Source organism: Polypterus senegalus, chromosome 15 (genome assembly GCF_016835505.1).
Source record: "Polypterus senegalus isolate Bchr_013 chromosome 15, ASM1683550v1, whole genome shotgun sequence".
Classification (NCBI taxonomy): domain Eukaryota; kingdom Metazoa; phylum Chordata; class Cladistia; order Polypteriformes; family Polypteridae; genus Polypterus; species Polypterus senegalus.
Window position 1 is genome coordinate 76,035,062 of NC_053168.1, and position 19,787 is coordinate 76,054,848.

The following is a 19,787-nucleotide window of genomic DNA, read 5'->3' on the forward strand; positions in this document are numbered from 1 at the left end:
ACTTATGTACATGTGCTTTCTCAATTTTTTTATTTTTAATAAATTTGCAAAAACCTCAAGTAAACTTTTTTCACGTTGTCATTATGGGGTGTTGTGTTTAGAATTCTGAGGTAAAAAATGAGTTTAATCCATTTTGGAATAAGGCTGTAACATAACAAAATGTGGAAAAAGTGATGCGCTGTGAATACTTTCCAGATGCACTGTATATGGGCAATGTCCAGTGAGCACACCAATGTTGAGAGTAGTCAATCAAAGATTGTGTTGTCCTTGCACAAGTAGCCATCATCCATTTATCACGTCACTTGGGTGATGGTGATTTGTGACACTTCCAGGGTAAACCCTAACATTTTGACAGTCGTATTGTAATTGATGTGACAGTGACATTAAAAACTGCAACTAATGCTTTGCACCACTTGGCGTTGGAGATCCTCACCATTAGCCAGGTTATCAAGGATCTTTGTTATCAGCTGCCACCACGTGGAGATGGTGATGGGAGTTTTGCCAGCTGGAGGTGTACTTTGGGTCATTGCAGTGTCAAACAAATGAAGGCCCAAGTAGGCATAAACCAAATAAGATGGAGTGCTGTGAAATACTGTGATCGCCATGCTGGTAAAGTGTGTCTTCTATTCTAAATAAATGGCTGATTGCATCAGTAGCAAACTGCCCCCAGATCATCATACAACTTCTCCCATATTTTCCCTTTCTCTTTGTCGTATGAAGAACCAACTGTTGAATGTAAAAATCTCAAATGTGGTCTCATCAGTGAAAATGACACATTCCACGGGTCTGATGTGCATTGCTTGTCCCTACTTCTTATTTGTCTCCTTTGGTAGTGGGTTCTTAGCAGCAATTATTCTATGAAGACCTGCTTCACTCAGTTTTTTTCTTAAAATGTGTCTGCTTTCTGAAGAAATTATTTTAGTTGTAAACTGAGGTGCAGTGATTTGTTGATTTTTGAGACTTAACAATTTTAATAAACTTGATCCTTTAGCAGCAGAGGTAACTGCTGGTCTGCCATGTGTCATTCTTCATGAAAACTGGTTTCATCATAGCAGTTAATGGTTTTTACAAGAGCACTTGAAGAAACTTTCAACATTGTTGTACTTTTCGGGTTTGACTGACCTCCATTTATTAAAGTAATAATGGGTTTTCAATTCACCTTGTTAACTTGAGCCATTCTTGTCACATTATGGACTAGTAAAACCAGAAATAATGGGCTTCTAACAAATAGTGCTATTTATACTTATTATGCATTGCCACTGTACACATAATTGGCCAAATAGCACTAATGAGAAAAGAATTTCCATACATTAACTTTTAAAGAGGCACATGTAATAATTAGTATCATGTAATTATCATGATTCAACATTTTTCAACTTTGAAGTTCACTGAAGTTCTAAATGAGAACTGCTTGTTTATATGGGCATTTTAAAATATATTTTTTCAGTTTAAAATGCTTGTTTTCAGTGTAAATCTGTATACAGGCATCAAGTTGATTATTTATATTTGTCTTAGAAACAAGTTTCAAGTATTTAAGCCTAAGTATTTAGATTAAAATTACTTTATGATTTTGAAAAACATATATTCAATCAGGTAGGTTCAAAAATGGTTTTGTACTATAAATAGCAGATCATGCAACAGTGTACCAGATGTCCATCAGTGTAAAGAAGAATTTCTCTTGTTACACCGTTTGTGGGTACCTATCAAACTTTCTGTAAAAAGTATGGAAATGTCATACTTAAAATATTTTGCTAAATAAAACTGCAGGACATCAAAAAGTTCTAAATCCAACCCCAGTCTTTTCAAGCCACAATAATACACACGCTCAGTTATGCATGTCTAATGTAAGATTCAATGTCTTTGAGAGTAATAAGATATGGTGGTCCCTAGATACATTAAGTAGATGGATAAACACATACTCCATCCTGAAGACACCATTAAAGTAAATTTAGCAAGATCAAAGTGCTGTGAAGCATCAGTTCCACCCACCTTACATTTTCTTGCTGCATGCCATTGAATGAAACAACTTTTAAATTGTAATTTACATCATATGCAGTATTAATCTTTAAGCTAAAACTGTAAAAAAAAAAAAAAAATTGAAGAATTTTTCTAGGATTCTCTACCATTTAATTGGGTTCTATAACAAGCTGTTATCTTCAACAGTAGAGGGCACTGTTAGTTCAAATATACATTTATAAAAAAAAAAATACAGGCATACATTTGTGAGTGCTGTTTTGATTTCATTGCTAATTTCTACTTAGTTATGTATTTCAGTTTGATTTCTTTCATTTTTATATATTGGGTGTATAACCGTTACTGTTGGGCTAAATAATTTCTGAGCTGTCCCAGTGAAGCGATTGTAATTTATTTATTTTTTTATTTAATTAGTTAATTATGTATTCAGAATTAACAATAGAATAAAAAATTATTCAAAAATGTGTTAGTGATTTTATTGTGCCTTAAAGAAGTTACATCTCCATTGATCAGTAATGTTATAAAGCATCATTATAAAAATATAAAAGCACCTGTGACTCAGCTGAAGTAAATATGCAAATTAGACAGAGGGTTGGAATTAGCTTGTTAGCCATATAGACTTTGGCTATTTCTTTGAAACATTTATGTTATGCTAGAATATTGATTTCTTTTTTTTCATAGGCATTAGAGGTAAACAATCAGTTTATGTTATGTTAAGAGTATTTAATAACATTATTAAAAAGGGCATTTAAACAATATGGTAATTTTGAACTAATGCTTGTTAATTTAGTTTTATTGACTTTGAGAACATTTTCAACAATGTCCATTTGAGATTACCTTAATTCAGTCTATAATTTTGAAGCCAACTGTGAAAACAAAATAATAAAAATGAAAAGATTTCTTTTCAGTGCATTTTTCATGCTTTAAAGGAGTTTTTAAAAAATGTATCCATAAATATTTTTATCTCAGTAATATAGTTCAGGGTCATGGGGGTCTCTTGATAAAAACATCATGCAATATGTTAATTCAAGTGAGTTAGTTTTATTGTATGTATAAATGGCGATATACTGCTTCATCCAATTATGTGGAGTTTTCTCTTTTTTCTTTCATTTGTGGCCATCTTACTCTAGGCAGGTTTACAACTGTGCCATACTGTTTTCATTTTTGTTAATGACTGATCATTTAGTTGTGATTTTTCAGTCATCTTTCTTGTGGACTTTCTTGGGGTGTTTTTTTTTTTTTGGGTCACTGTGTAGGTCAGGTTATAAAACTGCATCCATGTCTCGCAACCATATAGCAAGACAGGAAACACCAGTACTCTAAGGACTTGGACCTTCATGCTTTTGCTAAGATATCAGTAGTGCCGCACAACCATTTCCAGAGACCTCATGACCCTCCATGCTCTCCCAATCCATCTACTGATTTCATAGGAAGAGTCACCAGAGACATGAATGTTGTTGCCGAGGTAAGTAAACCTCTTGACAAAGTCGACACTCTCTCCGCAGAAAGACACACTGCTGATGGCTGTGCCCAAGAGGTCATTAAAGGCCTGGATCTTGTTTTTTATCCAGGACACTCGCAAGCCCAGACACTCAGATTCTACGCTCAGTCTCTCGAGAGCCTCAATCAGAGCCTCCATTGACTCATCATGACACATCATGGATCTGGCAAGAAATCCCCTGAATACTTATGCAATCGGTTATTTTGGGTTTTATATTTGCACTTAATTTAAGATCTATTCTCACTTTACCATTTAAGAGTGTTTTTCTGTTAATCAGAGTCAAAAAAACACAAATCCACTGTTGTCCAATGTTGTATAACAATAAAATACAAAAATTTCCAAGGGGAGAATACTTATAGGCACTGCAGGTATATACCTGCCTGTCTAATCGACCATAAGACTGGCTTTGAAATGTTAATTCATTAAAATAAACAAATCATAATTTGCCAAAAAAAAAAGTTTTCATTTTTAAAAGTAATTATTAGAGTTTACAGCTTTTTTGCTTTCAGCTGATTGGGATCAAACCCAGTCTACCTTACTGGGGAAAATTTGCATACCTCTAGTCTTCAATGGTTCTGAGATTGAAAGTCATGTTTGACTTGGTACAGCAAGACCTGCATAATGATTTTGTGATGATTATATATTTACTGCTGTCACAGAAGACTTTTTTTTTTTTTCGTTTTCTAGAGCTCAGTTCCATAAAAATGCCATGTTTTAATGCATTTTATCCCAGTAGAATTTATTTTGTAAACTCGCCTTTTCAGCTCCTGGTCACAGACAGCCAACACCTGTACTGACACATTAGGCACAGAGCAGCCTCGAGTCCATTTCAGTGTTTGCTCGCTCCCACACTCCTTTACACCAAGTCTACTGCCCAGTCAGCCTGCCAAGCTTATCTTTAGACTGGGGGAAGCCCAACTAGTAGATGAAACTCATGAAAAAAAACAACTCCATGCAAAATGTTGATGTGCTGGAAACATAAAACAGCCAGAGGTAATTATCCACCATGCTGCACATTCCTCACAGCAATCCTGACCACCACCTAGTAGTATTTAATGGGGTCACTATTACTTTTAACTGTTGCCTGTAATGCATCAGATGAAACCTTCACTTTCTTGACAGCAGAATGCTAAAGACAGTGTAATGGATTTTGAAGCATTAAATTCCTTAGTGCACAGAAGATCTCGCATGTGGATGCTTATCTCTTGCTGTCTGAATCTCTTTGATACTTCTGACCTTATTTCCCTCAAACCAGCACAGTAATTTCTTTTCTCAGAGGCCAAGAAAAAATCTGTCTGCCATTTCCTTTATGTCATGTCCAATTTTTAATAACATTAATCTGTAAGTCAGTTCAAATGTTTTTAATTTCATTTTTGGTTTTGTGTTGTAATTTTTCTTAGAACTCTCAGGTTCTTTCTAAAATATTTTAATTGTTACTACTTAGAAAAAAGTAGATGTACAATTCTGTTAAAACAGCCAATGCAAGTGAATCCCTCAGGCTAATGCTTTAACATTTGAAGCTGCAAATTATTTTGAAGGTTGGAGATTTATAGTGCTTAAAAGTAATACAATAATGAAAAGAGACATTCATTCATTTAGAACATGTGGACTTATAATAATGCATTGTTTTAAATGTAAAGTACACAGGTGTTTTAAAAACTTTGCCAAGGTGTTTTATATTATATTCTCCTCTATTCATTTTTATCAATACTGTCTTCATTTATTTTAAGTATGCTAAATCAGTGGTTCCCAAACGTTTTTAAGCCACCCCACCCGCAAGATATTTTACCACTTGTTCAATGCCCCCCACTAATATAAACTCAATGCTGTGATACTGGGAATGATCATAGATTTTGGTTGATGCTAACAATAGTTCACAGCATAATTTTGGATAATAGTAGACCTATTATTCAATGCAAATGCTTAAGCATAATAGATTATTGATGAATTTCTGATCAAATACCATGTAATAGAGCTACATTGGGATATTCAAACTTTTTTCGTGGGGTACCACCTCCATGAACTGAAATTTTTAAGTACCACTATCTTTTATCTTCAGTTGTTGAGCCCTGTACTCTTACTAGGCACAACTTAAGGTGATATTTCTTTACCAAAATATATTCCATATGGAAATTATAACAAGGGACTATTGATAGCCTTTTTGTGCTTTTTAAATTTTGAGGCATTTGCCAAATACATTTTTATTCATTATTGTAATGTAAACACCACAGTGTGATTTCATATGGGGAAAAACACTTTCAGTACTATACATTTACATATAATAAATATGCAGTATGTATTCAGAAAAAAGCAAGAGAAAAGTAACTCACATGTTGCATATAGCTTATGGTCAGAAACAGAGAAAAATAACTCACGACTGCTTCCAAGTCAATGTAAAGACTGAGCATGCTTCATGGCTATGCTGTTTTCTTCTATGTTCAGACTCTACCCATATTTATTTTTCAAAGAAGGACCGAACATCAACGACTCTATCTAAATCAAAAGCTTTCCTCTGTTGATTAACATTGATAATACTAAAATGAAATGTTAAGGTACATTTTATTATCAATAATTTACTTTTGTCTTTCTTCCTCATTGTGCATTCTTCTGCACTAGTCTGCCAATTTCTAAAAGTGTTCTGAAAAATGGTGATACGGCAAACAGGTTTACCAAGAATCCATCAGTATTGGTGCATTGTTCCCAGGCACTCTCCATCCTGGAATGTGCTGCCTAAAAGAGGTATGGGGAGCAAGAAGGGGCTTCTAACCCACAGGTATGAACTGGCAAGGGATGATGTAGAAAGAATAGGGTAATGAGGTCAGGTGAATGAGACACGAGTTTAGAGTCCTTATCTCTTAGAAACATTTTGATTGTTTATCCATTATTTTAACATATTTTGGCTATTCTAGCACATAATCAAACATTACCAATTGTCCCAGCAAAAGACCATTGTTAAGTAGGTGTTTAGTGAAAAACAGAAATTTCATGAGACACCTGATTTAGGACTGAATTGTCTTCTGTTAAGTCTTTAGCAAAGATAGGTAGAGTGTATTACATACCCTGTTATAATAACACTGCCAGCCATCATATTTGTTATCTCTAGGAAGACTGGGTGTTAAAATAGCCTTCAACACTGTTATGTGCAAAACATTTGCCACTGGGCATTAAAAACTTGGGGCGTCATGGGAACTCATTGGTTACCACTGCAGCTTCATACAGTAGCCATAGAATTCCTGGCTTGAGGAGCTAATTGAAGTCATTTTTCTCCTGGTTTTTTTATTACCCTGGCACACCTATTTTCATACCACATGCCAGTGAAATGCAGTATAATGTATGCTATGACTTTAAATTGGCTTGGTCTGAGTCATTTAGTGGGTGTTCTTTAATGGTCTGATGTCATGTCCAGTGCTGGTTACTACCTTGTGCCCAGTGGCACCAAAATATGTTACAGGCCTTACTAAATTGAAAAATAAGAGTTTTTTTTTTAAATAAAGAATATCTGGATGTTGCAAATACTCCCACAGTTAGAAATGCATTATGTTATTAAAAGTCAATATTAAAACCAATTTTTCTTTTACAACTCATCTTTATTTTCTCCACCATTGCTTAATGCCAGGTAAACATGAATTTTATAATGCATGTCTGTGACATTTTCTGTCTTTTTCCAGTGGCAATTATTTTAAATATAAGTAGTGGAAGCATAGCAATAAATTAGGATTTTCATGTGATGATACATTTATTTTTTGATGATAAATCTATGCCTGTGATTCTGCACTAAATAATATGTTCAGGTCATGCAAGAAAAGAAAAATGCTCTAGTTTATGCAACAAGAAGTAAAACGTTTGAGTCATTTAACTTTAATAAATAATACCATAGAGAGAATGGCGTTCAGTGCTGTAGCTCCATCTCTCTTGTTCCCAGACATTTCTCATTGTGTGCCTACTGAGCACATAGGTTTGATTAATTGTCCTTCTTAATACAAGCCTTTGGGTTGAAAAAAAAATACTTTGTCTAATTTATGCCAGAGGTGTTATTTAGTTTTCCTTCAACTCACCATAGAAACTTCACATCCTTTTTCCCATATATTCATTTTCTGACTTTTGCTTTTGAAGGGTCGACCCTGAATGGGGTGCTTATTTATTGTCATCCTGGAGAATTACAAGAGAGAAAGCCTAATTCTCAACAATATTAATTGAAGACTTTAACCCTAAATTTGTACATAAATCCAATCCAAGATAAAAAAAAAGTGAACAGTTTGTTTCTCACAACAACATGGAGGTCAACTCATTTAATTGCTGAGATAACCATTAAAGGAGTAAGACTGGAGGACTGATCTAGGATAACCTATAATCATACTGATGATTGAATATTAGGTGTGGAAGGAGATTACATTGAACCAAATTCTAAGCCGTGGCTTTGAATGTGGGGTAATGGTGGCTTATTGCATAAATTTTATACACATAGGTCCAACACAAGACTGTAGTATCTTGATGCCATTAGTTGTAAAGCAGCAGTCAGCCCTAGAGTGGGTGACAGTCCGTCACAGACCCCAATCATGCACACACCAGCACTCATTCTCACATGGGGGCAATTTAGAATTGTTAGTTAACCTAACAAATATGACTTTTGGGATGTGGGAAGAAAACCATAGCATATGTAAAAACATCGACATAACTGTGGGAAGAATGTGCTAACTCTACACAGAAAATAAATGGCTCCAGTAAAACACGTTCTTCATCAGTTATTCCTGGCATACAAGTCTGTTCGAGCTTTTGCAGTAAGTTCTATTGTGATTCAGCATAGGAAAGGAACCTGTTCCCCAGGGTTGCCTGGACCAGAGCCTATACTAGATGCAACATACACATAATAGTGTATTGTATAGAACAGTCATAGTTCATATATTTTATGGACAAATATACCTGGGAGCAGATGTGTTAGAAGAAGTGGAGTCCTTTCAGTGGTTATGATCAAAGATTCACTGGGACTAAGGGCCAGGGGCATTAATTAGGTAGAAAATCAATTGTGTGGGATGAAAAAAAAGTGTAATGTACAAAGGTTGATTGGATATTCTGTGGCTAAAGGATAGCTGCCAAGACAAAAGGAAAATTTTAGAAGATGGCATTGAGTCCAGCAATGTTATATTGCTCAGAAACTTGGAGAGTGAAAGAATGGAAGGTCAACAAATGAAAATACTGCACTGGATTGTGGGGTGAACAAAGTGAATCAAGTAAAAATTGGGGGAGCTCAAAGGTGTAGGCTAGATATGTTTGTAAAAAAGAGGAAAATAATGTGCTAAGGAGATTAGTAAGAGATGGAGTTGCCAAGAGGAGGAAGGAGTGAGAGACCAAAAACCAGATGGAAAGATATGAAGGTGACTGGGTGCATTTAGGTGATGGCCTGAAATAGAATGTGATGAGGAAGAGAGAGATATACCTTTACTGTGGCAATCCTGGATAAGGGAAAGAGAAAGAAGCTTTAATTTGAAGCTGGAAAGCTGAAATTATACTTGCTTTATGTAACCTGAGTATTGCCATTCTTATTGGTGTTTATTCTTTCAATAAAGACAATGTCACATTAAATGACTTAGTTGTGGGCCATGTCAGGCTTGCTCACTGCTGTTGCTGATCTCGTCATGGGACAATGTCAGTTTAAACAACTGAAATTCACTGGCCGTGTCACATTTACAGACTGCTTGTTGACTTTCCAGCACTGTCGTACTCGACCCTTTTTTGTGACAGCCAATAGCATGCTGCATGATGGAGGTGGTGCTGCATGAAGTTTAAACAGCTATGGTGAGTTCAGCCACAATCTTTAGCCTGTTTATTTTCTTTTTTCTGTTCTGTTTTGGTGCGTAAATCACAAGACATCAGACAGATAAGCTTATCTTCTGTTTATAAGGTCCAAAAACATGTGTTTTCCTTATTGCTTGTCTCTGCATTATGAGCATTGTATTTCTGGATGGGCATTTACTGGTTGTTAGGTCTCATGCACACAGTGCCTGCCCTTGTGATTAAAGACAAAATCAAACTTGTTTCATTTTGTCAGAGAGAGTTGTAGAGTAGTTTGTCTGAGTTGCTAGACATGTCACATTATGTGACTGGCTTCTTGGGAGTGCACTGCCAACTGCTTCCGACTCACTAAAAAGAGGTAAATGAATGCAATGACTGAAAATCACTGGAAAAGTCCCCTAATATGGCATGGTCTTAACAATTCAATAAAAACATAATATATCGGTACAAATGCCACGCTTAAGTACATATGAATGTAATAAAGCAACTCATCATATAGCAGCAGGCAGTAGTATGTCATTTGTGGTTTAAAAAGCATAATATTTGACAGTTCTTGTGTTAAATCACCCCTGCTGTTCACAACACACACCATTTGGGGGTAAAAGCTGCATTTTAACCTGCAAATCTCAGGTTTGATTCTGTTTTACTGTCTGCTGAAGTATGTTTTTTTGAGACAAATCTTTTTTTTTTTTTTAAATATACCTGCCTGATTGTTAATTATGATATTTCTTGCATTTTTTTATTTATTTTGACACATGCTTTTAAATTTCCATTTTACACTAAACAGTATACTTACACCGTGTTGTAATACTCTCTATGTAATATTTTCTTCTGAAAACAATCCCATAACTATTATAGAGTTCCTGACTGCAATTTCTGTCCTGAATTCAATCAATAGTGTGACAAATGCTCATTCAAATGGATGGCTCTTTCACCTGTGAACATGGTGTGCAAAACAAACTGTCTTCATTTGTTTTCTATATAATGTAGGTTTGTTGAGCAGTAAGCAGAAAATCAGGTGGTGATATAGAAAGAATTTAGGTAGTGTTTCCATAACTCAGTCCTAAGGTACCATGACTTATAGGTTTTCTTTCCAAATTGTTTATACATTACAGCTCAATTCCTGTTTCTGTATTTAATGTGCCAATGCAGAAATTTGGCATCTGAGTCTACTTTACATTTACAGTACACCCTCAAAATTCGCAGGGGTTACATTCCTAGAGCACCCGCGAATTTTGGATGTGGTTAAAAAAATGCCTATTTTCATAGTTTAAACCCTAAATATGCCCCCAAAACACTTCAATCTAATTTCAAACTCAGCTTAATAAAAATAAAGAATGTAAGGGTAAACCTGTATACTGTACTGCTATGTCTCCCGCAGTGCTAGAATGTAAAATACCGATGTTACCGCTATATGTACTGTAAATCATGCAAGCGCATTTTCATTGCCAGAAGCCTTAGACGGTGCAGCTTGTTTCGGCAGCATCTTGGGGCTTTAACCATTAAACTGCCACATACTTGGGGTTAATGCATCCCTGGATGGCAAATACTTTTTTGCTGCACTTTAAGTAAACGTCACGATTAACAAAGAAAAAGTGAAATTTTAATGGAACACTTTATTCATGCAAAGAGCATCACAATTACTGCATCACTAATCATTTTATACACTGCTAATGAACTGTAAAAACTATTTTAAAAACTACTGGAACAATATGTACAAAGTGCAATGCTTGGGTCACAGAATTGCACAGAAACACAGGAGATTGTACAGACAGGAACTTTATTCAAAAACTTCAAACAAACATGTCTCTTTCAGAAGTAAAAGGAGCTCAGTATGCAGTTAGTTATCGATTAAACAATAGGCAAACACAATAGGGGGAGCACAACCCCCAACAGGAGCAGAGAATGTCTGGGGGAGGAGAAAGAGACAAAGCAAAGAGCCAAAAACGACAGGCACTGTTCAGGCTTTTAAGTAAGTGTAGCGTCACAAGAGAAGCCACAATTGAGAAGACGGTGATTTATTTATTTTTATGGTGGAGATTCCAGGGACGCATCCAATCTTGTCCCGACCTACGCGCACTCACAAACAGAGACAAAAACAAAGCAAACCGGTAATCAAACAGAAAATAAACAATGTAATGAAAATAAATGAAATAAGAAAACAACAATACCACCCCTGTTCCCCTTACGGTGATTACACATTAAATGCAACAAAGCACAAACAAAACACATACAGTAAACCATGAAAAAGTTCATGAAAAACGGCAATGGATGCAATGTAATGATGAAAATAGATAGTCCAGAGATCCGTACGTTGAATGGGAATGTACAGATAGTCCTATCGGTAGTTCCTGAAATGGTGAAGACGGGTGGACGAGTTCAGGAGCGCTCCTTTGTGTGCAGGATGGCCATGAATCCAGTTACAGTCCTCATGTACACAGGCAGACGGCAGACAATCCAGATGCACGAAACGATCCAGGATAAAATGAATAAATACAGGTAACCCAACAGAAGGCAGACAGACAGGAATTTGAAACACAAATTACAGAAACTCTTTTTTTTTTTTGCTTTTGATCACCGGCCTCCTTTTAAAAACCGCACAGACATCCTTTCACCTGAACAGCCCCAGCACCCTCATTAGAAGACCAATCAGAGCCACTGCAGGGACTGCTGGGAGTTGCAGTTTCAAATTCTATTGGCTACTTTCATCATCCCAAGTTGCGGTTTTCTCTACCGCTACTTCCTGTTATCTCTACAGTACAGTATTGCCATGAAAAAATCCATAAAAATTGCAAAGGATATTTGCGATTTCCGCTAACAATTATTAGTTAGGTTCTAAGGAAAAATCCGCGAATGACTGAAGCTGCGAACTCTGAACCGCAAATTCGCGGGGGTCTACTGTATTTGCAAAGATTTTTGCATTATATTTCTTAAACTTTAAAAACAGGTCTGTTACCAAAATTTGGAAATGTCACCACAGAATAATGATTTGCTTTATGCTAATTTTTTTTTTTATTTTAAAGAATTAACTTTATAGTTAATAAATTGCTTTCTTAATTGGTTTTAAATAATATTATTAACAGCCAGGTAGTATGCACCAGTAAAAATTACCCGAAAAAGGATCTCAGAACACCTTTAAGTGGCTTCTTTAATAATAGATATTAGGAATAAAGTAAGTACAAAATCCTGAGAAGAATGATCATTATATTCAGTTTCCTTTCTGTATGGGAGTCCAGTTTTCTCCTCAAAAATGTTAGGTTGACTGACATCTCTCGAGTGGACCAGCATCTGTGAGCATTGATGTGTTGTGTCCATCACTGAAATGTTGCACGTTCAAGGGATTGTTCTATTCTTGCAGCCATTGGGCCCAGTTCGCTGCTAAATGATGGAAGTGATTTCAGAAAATGAATGTGGAGATAGATTATAAGTGTGTCAATAATTTTAACAAGAATGTTTCTGTTGGGCACAGTTTTGTACTTTCTCATATGCAAAGTATAGACAAAGTATTGTAGTCGTCCAAAAATTCAATCTCAAGATTTTGATGAATCTCAACGTTTTAAATCACTCAGAGTCCCATTTACGTTCTCGTAGGGTAAGTATTGTAATCGTCCAAAAATTTGATTTCGAGATTTTGATGAATCTCGACATTTTAGACCTCCCAGAGTCCGAAAATACCTTTTTTGGAATTATGTCTGTGTGTGTGTGCGCGTGTGTGTGTATGTAAACACAAAAACTTGAGTTCGTTTTGACTTAGGTCAACCAAATTTTGCATACAATTATTAGGTGCAAAACACAGATTTCTATCAACTTTTGAGCTATTTCCACTAACCGGAAGTGGTACTTTTTTATTCGTGCAGCTGCAGAGTATTCATTTGATTTGATTTGTTGCTGATGGCTCTTTAATGTACATAATATAAAAATATAATCATTATCTTGCAGTTTACTCCTCAAATATCCATCCCAATATCTGAGTATACGAGAAAGTCTAGGGGAAACCACTCCCGATTTTTTTAGGCTCAGGGTTAAATGACACTTCTGAGTTTGTCATCAGAGAAGAAGGAATCAGTTCTAAGTATTGCCATACACATGTATATTACAGAAAGCATTCAGCAGAAATGGCTAAATAAAATTTTTATAAAATTCACAAAGTTCCAGAGACATGGATTTCTGATTTTCTAAAGTAGGCAATGACCTTTTGAGTTTTTCACAAGAACAATGACAGAAGCAATAGTTATGCCTTTTACAAATAAATTGCCTTTTCCACTATGTATGTATATATTATGGAAACAAATAAGAAACAGCTTGAAAAGTCTATTTCTAAAGCAATTAAATTAACAAAGCATTAATAAAAAAGGACTAATCGGGTTTAGTAAATGGACAGATACTTGTTTATAATTAAAAAATATCAGTAAATGTTCATTGAGCAATGAATACACCGTAGATGGTGTGTAATCTGGTATACTGCTGGTTTTCTTGGGCCTGTTGTTTTCAAGGCAGTGTTTTAGATGTCATCTTGTAGAGAGAGAATTAAAAACTAAAGTACCTTGTTATGTTTGACCAAATATGTGTGATATATGTCTATTTGAGATTAATTATTAAAATGTACGTGATCATTTTAAGAAATTCCATAAAATTTAGTTGTTTCACAAATGCAAATAAAGTTACGGTTGTCACAGAATGAATGAGGTTAGCCATGTGTAGGACTGTATCCCTCTGTGGTCTAATATCTTGTTCACTGTTGCTTCCTGAAAGCTCAATACTGCAATAATTTATAGCAAAGCATTGTCAATAGATAATTATTTGTTCAGAATGTTTGCATTGCAGTTCATTTGCTTTTCATCTTTTGGATGAAGCAGCACTCCAAGCCCTTTTCTTGAGAGAAACAATGAGTCTGTTTATAAATTTGTTCATGCAGCCTATATTAGATTTAATTTGCTTGATGGAACTTTAAAAAGTCTTGCTTTCCAAAGTATTCTCACTTTTTTTGTGCTTGATAAAAATATAATCGAATAGATTATTGTGCTTTTACTATTTGCTTATATAGTGTACAGCACTGTACAGTGTCCACTGTTTAGGCTACTGTATAGAAACACTGCTGTCTAGTGTTTTCATCCATTTTGCTATTTTGTTGCATTTTGCAAATTTGAATTATAAAAAATCTGAAAGTAACATTAACCTTCAGAGTAATTTATTTAATGTGTATAAGTAGGATTCATTTTACTGCCCCCCCAGGTACTTTCATTAGACACACAGAAATTAAAAGCAAAGCAACAATACTCCATGCTTCATTAATATGTGATAATACTCAATGACCAAAGGTCCACTTTTTATATATCATTAAGAGGTATTATGCAATTATATCACAACTTATTTACTGGCTTATAAAAATATTTTACATAGCTGTGAAAATTAGTAAAAAGTCGAGTGAAATTCTTGCTTGCCAGTCCAATAAGAATGCACCACATTACCACTCTCCAGTTCCATGATAAAGGCAACATGTAATTTCTTGATTTATATGTAGTATGATTGTATATAATAATAAACAGTATGGATCATTGGTTATGGCACCGCACCTTAAACTCCAAGGTTGTTGGTTTAGTTCTTGTCTCAGTCCTCTGTGTGATATGCAAACAGTGTACATTTGAGTACCGAGAAGAGAAACAGAATAGGTGAGGGTTAGTATCAAATTATAACTATTATGTTACTTATGTTTTAGTGCTAATGACTAACAGCAGAGATGTAGTCTGTACAGATAATCAGCAGCTCTAGTCAGGATATGCTAAACTAAAGTAGTGAGTCTTCAGCCGGGATTTAAAAGCTGAGACCGAAGGGACATCTCTTATAGCAGCAGGCAGACCATTCCACAGTTTAGGGGACCTGTAACTAAAAGCTCGACCTCCCACTGTTATTTTATTAATCCTTGGAATCATAACTAGACCGGCATCTTGAGATCTTAATGTGTGCTCTGGTTTGTAAGTCATGATAAGTTCAGACAAGTAAGCCAGACCTTAGCCATTTAATGCTTTATATGTTTAAAGGAGAATTTTGAAATCTGCCCTAAACTTAACTGGGAACCAGTGTAAGGATTTAAGAATTGGAGTTATGTGTTTGTATTTTCTTGTTCTTTTAATAATTCTTGCAGCAGCATTTTGGATTAACTGGAGGCTGTGTAAAGAACAGTTATGCTCTGTATCTCCCTTTGTAACTCTCCTTTTTGGGTTTATTTTTATGGCCTTGAAAGTTTCAGAGCATGAAAGTCACAATAATTAGACAGATAGATACTTTATTAATCCCCAAGGGGAAAAATTACATTAATTACTCAAAATACTCACATTTCTTTTTATTATGAAAGTTTCTGAAATTTAAGACTTGTGTTTATTGTATTTTTTGTTAATTCTAAATTATTGTAGTTATCTTTAATTTAACTAAAATTTTTTACTTAATAAACAGTTTAATTTAGCTTTGATTTTATTTTGACTAGCACTCAGTGAATTCTAGCCTTTATATGGTTTAACAACATTCTTTGTAATATGCAATGTAATTAGTTTTATGTTAAATATATAGACTTTAAATCCTTCACTGTTTTGTGTAAATAAATTAGTTCTCCATTTCTCAAATTATATGGTGATAGGAAGAATTTACAAAATTTAATATATTTAATATTGTATTTATGATGCTAGAATTGAGAAGTAAAACATTATTTGACGTTTTTATATTTGGAATATATAGAACATCTGTCTTTGTGTTTAATTTGTTCATGTTGCACCAGAGTTGGGATTCTGCGTACTTTATGAGATGTAATCTAGCTTTTGTTTCTTCACAGCATATCACTCCAGACAGTTACATACCATGCCTTTCTGACTTATGCAAAGCCCTTTGGGAGGTCATGCTAAGTTACCATCGTACAATGGAATGGCATGATGAGCATGACAATGAAGAAGTGATTCCAGCTTCAGGTAGGCGGAACAGTTATCTAAGGACTATAAACTTTAAGGAAATGTTTTTTTTTTCTTTGAGTATATGGCAAGCTTTACCTGTGTTCAGTTTTAGTGGTACTAAGACTGTTAGACCACTTTTGTCAAAAGTAATCAAAAAAACAAGAAATAAATCACTTGGGATTTTCTTTTTTCTTTTTAAATAAAACAGACAAAAGAAAGTACAAAGTAGAGGAACTAGGAAACATAAGGTGTAAAGGATTGATCAGCTTTATTGAGCTGTGTCCTGTTCTCATCAAAGTTGTTCTAATATTCAAATTATTTTATTGCCATGCTTCTAAAACGCCAGCAACAAGGCAGCACTCTTTCTCATGATGTGTTTACTGGCAACCACACAATTGTTGCTCTCTTGTACAAAGCCTACTGTAAAAAATGGGTTATAGATTAAATTTCTCACTAAAGATCATTATTTCTTTACTCTCAGTCAGTTTTTTGAATATTTACATGAAATGTGTACTTACAGCTAGGTATTTCTGTCCCCTAAACCATCTTATGATCTCTCATCCTCGGAAAGATCTGCATTTACAATGGCAAGTATTTTATTAGTATCCTGTCTACAATAATGTATTTAGCTATAATTGAAATATTGCAATAAATTGGTTGTCTTTTTCCTTTAAGTCTTTTTAGCATATGTAATATTTGGCATATCATGAGGACATGATTCATTACTTATTTCTTATACTTATTCTGTCACTCAATTATCCTGACTGTAATCTTCCAGTTCTGCATTTCTAGCCTCATTCAGGCTGATTCTTAAGAAAATTAAACAATGTCCCTGCTTCCCGTTTTTTAATGTTTTTTTACAGAATTAGTTTTTTTCTTCAACTGGGACAAATGCATTATGTACATTTTTTGCTATGTGCCTTTAGTTTATTTTATTGAATAATCCAAGTGTAATTCTGATCTGCTGTTGGCTTAGTTAGGCTGCTGTGAATCAAAGCCATTTTGACCCTGTTTTTATGTTTTTAGTCCTTAGAGCACACACATTTCTCATTCATCACAGTATGTCACAGAGTAATGTTACACTTCATTATATCAGGATAATGGAAAGTAACGCCAGCAGAATTCAAATTGTTTGTTCTCAGGGGCTTCTTTTGATTATGTGCCTAGATCTTCGTATATTGAATGTATAGTATGTATAGTACGTGCTAACGACTTCTGTCTAATGGTTAAGAGTGACAGTATGATTTATATGGCTCCAGCTGTGAGTCCTGGACTTCTGGTATTCCCTTTTGGGTAAGGATTTATTTGAGGCTATCATAAGTATCATCAATTGATTGTTCTTTGTGTGGCCCCTTTCTGTTAGACCAGTTTGCCATTGGTAACCCTATAAGGAACACAGATTTCCAGACACCTTAGTTGTAAGAATCTCTGAGTCACACAAGCCCTTCCATCATGCCAGCATCACAAATCTGCTTTTAAAATCTGTATGGTGAAAAACCTTGTTGGGATGGTCTGTGGGAAAAATATCCAAGCTTCAGTTGAATAGGGTAAAGTATATAATTACTTAGTAAAAACATTCACATATCTGCCTTTTTGACATACTGTTAACTGGACTGATTATGCTATAGTAGTATTTGCGTGCATTTTAAAACAGGATAATTACATGTTGAATAAAATAAGTATTAAAATACAATTATAGTGGATGCAAAAGTTTGGGCAACCTTGTTAATAGTCATTATTTTCCTGTATAAATCGTTGGTTGTTACGATAAAAAATGTCAGTTAAATACTGTATATCATATAGGAGACACACATAGTGATATTTGAGAAGTGAAATGAAGTTTATTGGATTTACAGAAAGTGTGCAAGAATTGTCCAAAAGACTCATTGCAAGTTATCGCAAACGCTTGATTGCAGTTATTGCTGCTAAGGGTGGCCCAACCAGTTATTAGGTTCAGGGGGCAATTACTTTTTCACACAGGGCCATGTAGGTTTGGATTTTTTTTTCTCCCTAAATAATAAAAACCATCATTTAAAAACTGCATTTTGTGTTTACTTGTGTTATATTTGACTAATGGTTAAATGTGTTTGATGATCAGAAACATTTTGTGTGACAAACATGCAAAAGAATAAGAAATCAGGAAGGGGGCAAATATTTTTTCACACCACTGTATATGATATATTTAACTGACATTTTTTATCGTAACAACCAACGATTTATACAGGAAAATAATGACTATTAACAAGGTTGCCCAAACTTTTGCATCCCACCGTACTTGTTTACTTATTCACCATTTATGTGTGAAGTTGAAGTGTAGGAGTTGCCAGAAATTGAATAGCGACTGCAAAAATTCAGCAAGTAGTACAAGGGTATGCAATAGGTGTGTGAATAGCCACAAAAACAGCATGCAAGGTTATGAGTGATGTATATCCGCATATATTGGCATACTGAATCGGCAAAGACAGTATCCAATGCCAAATGTTCAAGATAAAGAGAGTGTGAAAGAGGGAGGGAAGAATATTTAAAAGCCTCATTTTATTCTTACACCAAATTATTTTCACAGTGTCAGGTGTTTTCAGTTGCAAAAAAACTAAAAATAAATGTAAAAAATAAAATTAAAATACTGTACATAAGAAGGTTTATCCTTTCACCCCATTTCCAAACTCTGGGTGACCTTGAAAAGTTACCAGTAAACATTACCGATTGTTCAGTTGAACTCTTGCCAGCTCAGGAAGGTATAAAGTAGTTATCGCTTTATTCTCATACAATCTTTCCACACCACAAGTGATTCACCAACAACATGCTTTTCATTTATAAATCTCAGTTCATCAAAAAACATTTTTGAAGGATTTCTCTCCACTATTTCTCACTACTACTGCAAAGTGACAAGTAAGTTGTCCTCAACAAAATGCAAACACCTTTGAAGTAAGCTGAAATGATTTGTTACTCATGATCTGCTTTATATACTGTTTTGGTGTCTCAAAAAAAGCCTTTTTTACCCGGCGCATTTCATCTGAAGGATTTTTAATTCTATCTTGGCAAGTGCAAAGAAAGCCAGCATCATGTCATAACTGACATCAGACCACATGTTCACTCTGTTATTTGGGTTCATTGTGTCCTGCTGGATCAGTTGCTGCGCTCAATCACAATTACACGCTATCATTTATGAACATACTGAAATTCTGTAAAGGATTATCTGTTTTTGATACATCTTTCTTGTCCTTGCATTTCATCACAATCATTTTGCATTTTTGTTATGCAGTTACTGTCAGACCCCATAAGCTTCATGCCACAGAAGTCACCAGGCATATTGTGGCAGTTCAAGTCATATGGGCCGTATGCATCAGTTTCACTACCAGTGTCAATGTATGACAAATTCACATTGTTATCTTTATCTCTTGATTCGAACAATGGATCTGTTTCAGTATTTTCTAAAACTGGCTTTACGGCTTTTCATTTGCCATTGTGTTTTTGGTTGAAGGCCTCTCTGCACTCATGAATATTGATGAGCTACCTTAAAGTGGCAGAATGCATAGAAATATTAATGACTAGCAAAATACCCGCGCTTCGCAGCGGAGAAGTAG

At 34.9% G+C, this 19,787-nt stretch overlaps 1 protein-coding gene across 4 annotated transcripts in view; it reads left to right on the forward strand.

The window, feature by feature from the left end:
- The window catches only part of vps50 (VPS50 EARP/GARPII complex subunit), a 391,193-nt gene that overhangs the window by 172,383 nt on the left and 199,023 nt on the right, over positions 1-19,787 (forward strand). For all 4 annotated transcript variants that reach the window (XM_039737505.1, XM_039737508.1, XM_039737506.1 and 1 more), the window contains exon 13: positions 16,089-16,221. In XM_039737505.1, coding sequence (XP_039593439.1) covers positions 16,089-16,221 — 133 coding nt within the window. The remainder of the gene's footprint in view (positions 1-16,088; positions 16,222-19,787) is intronic.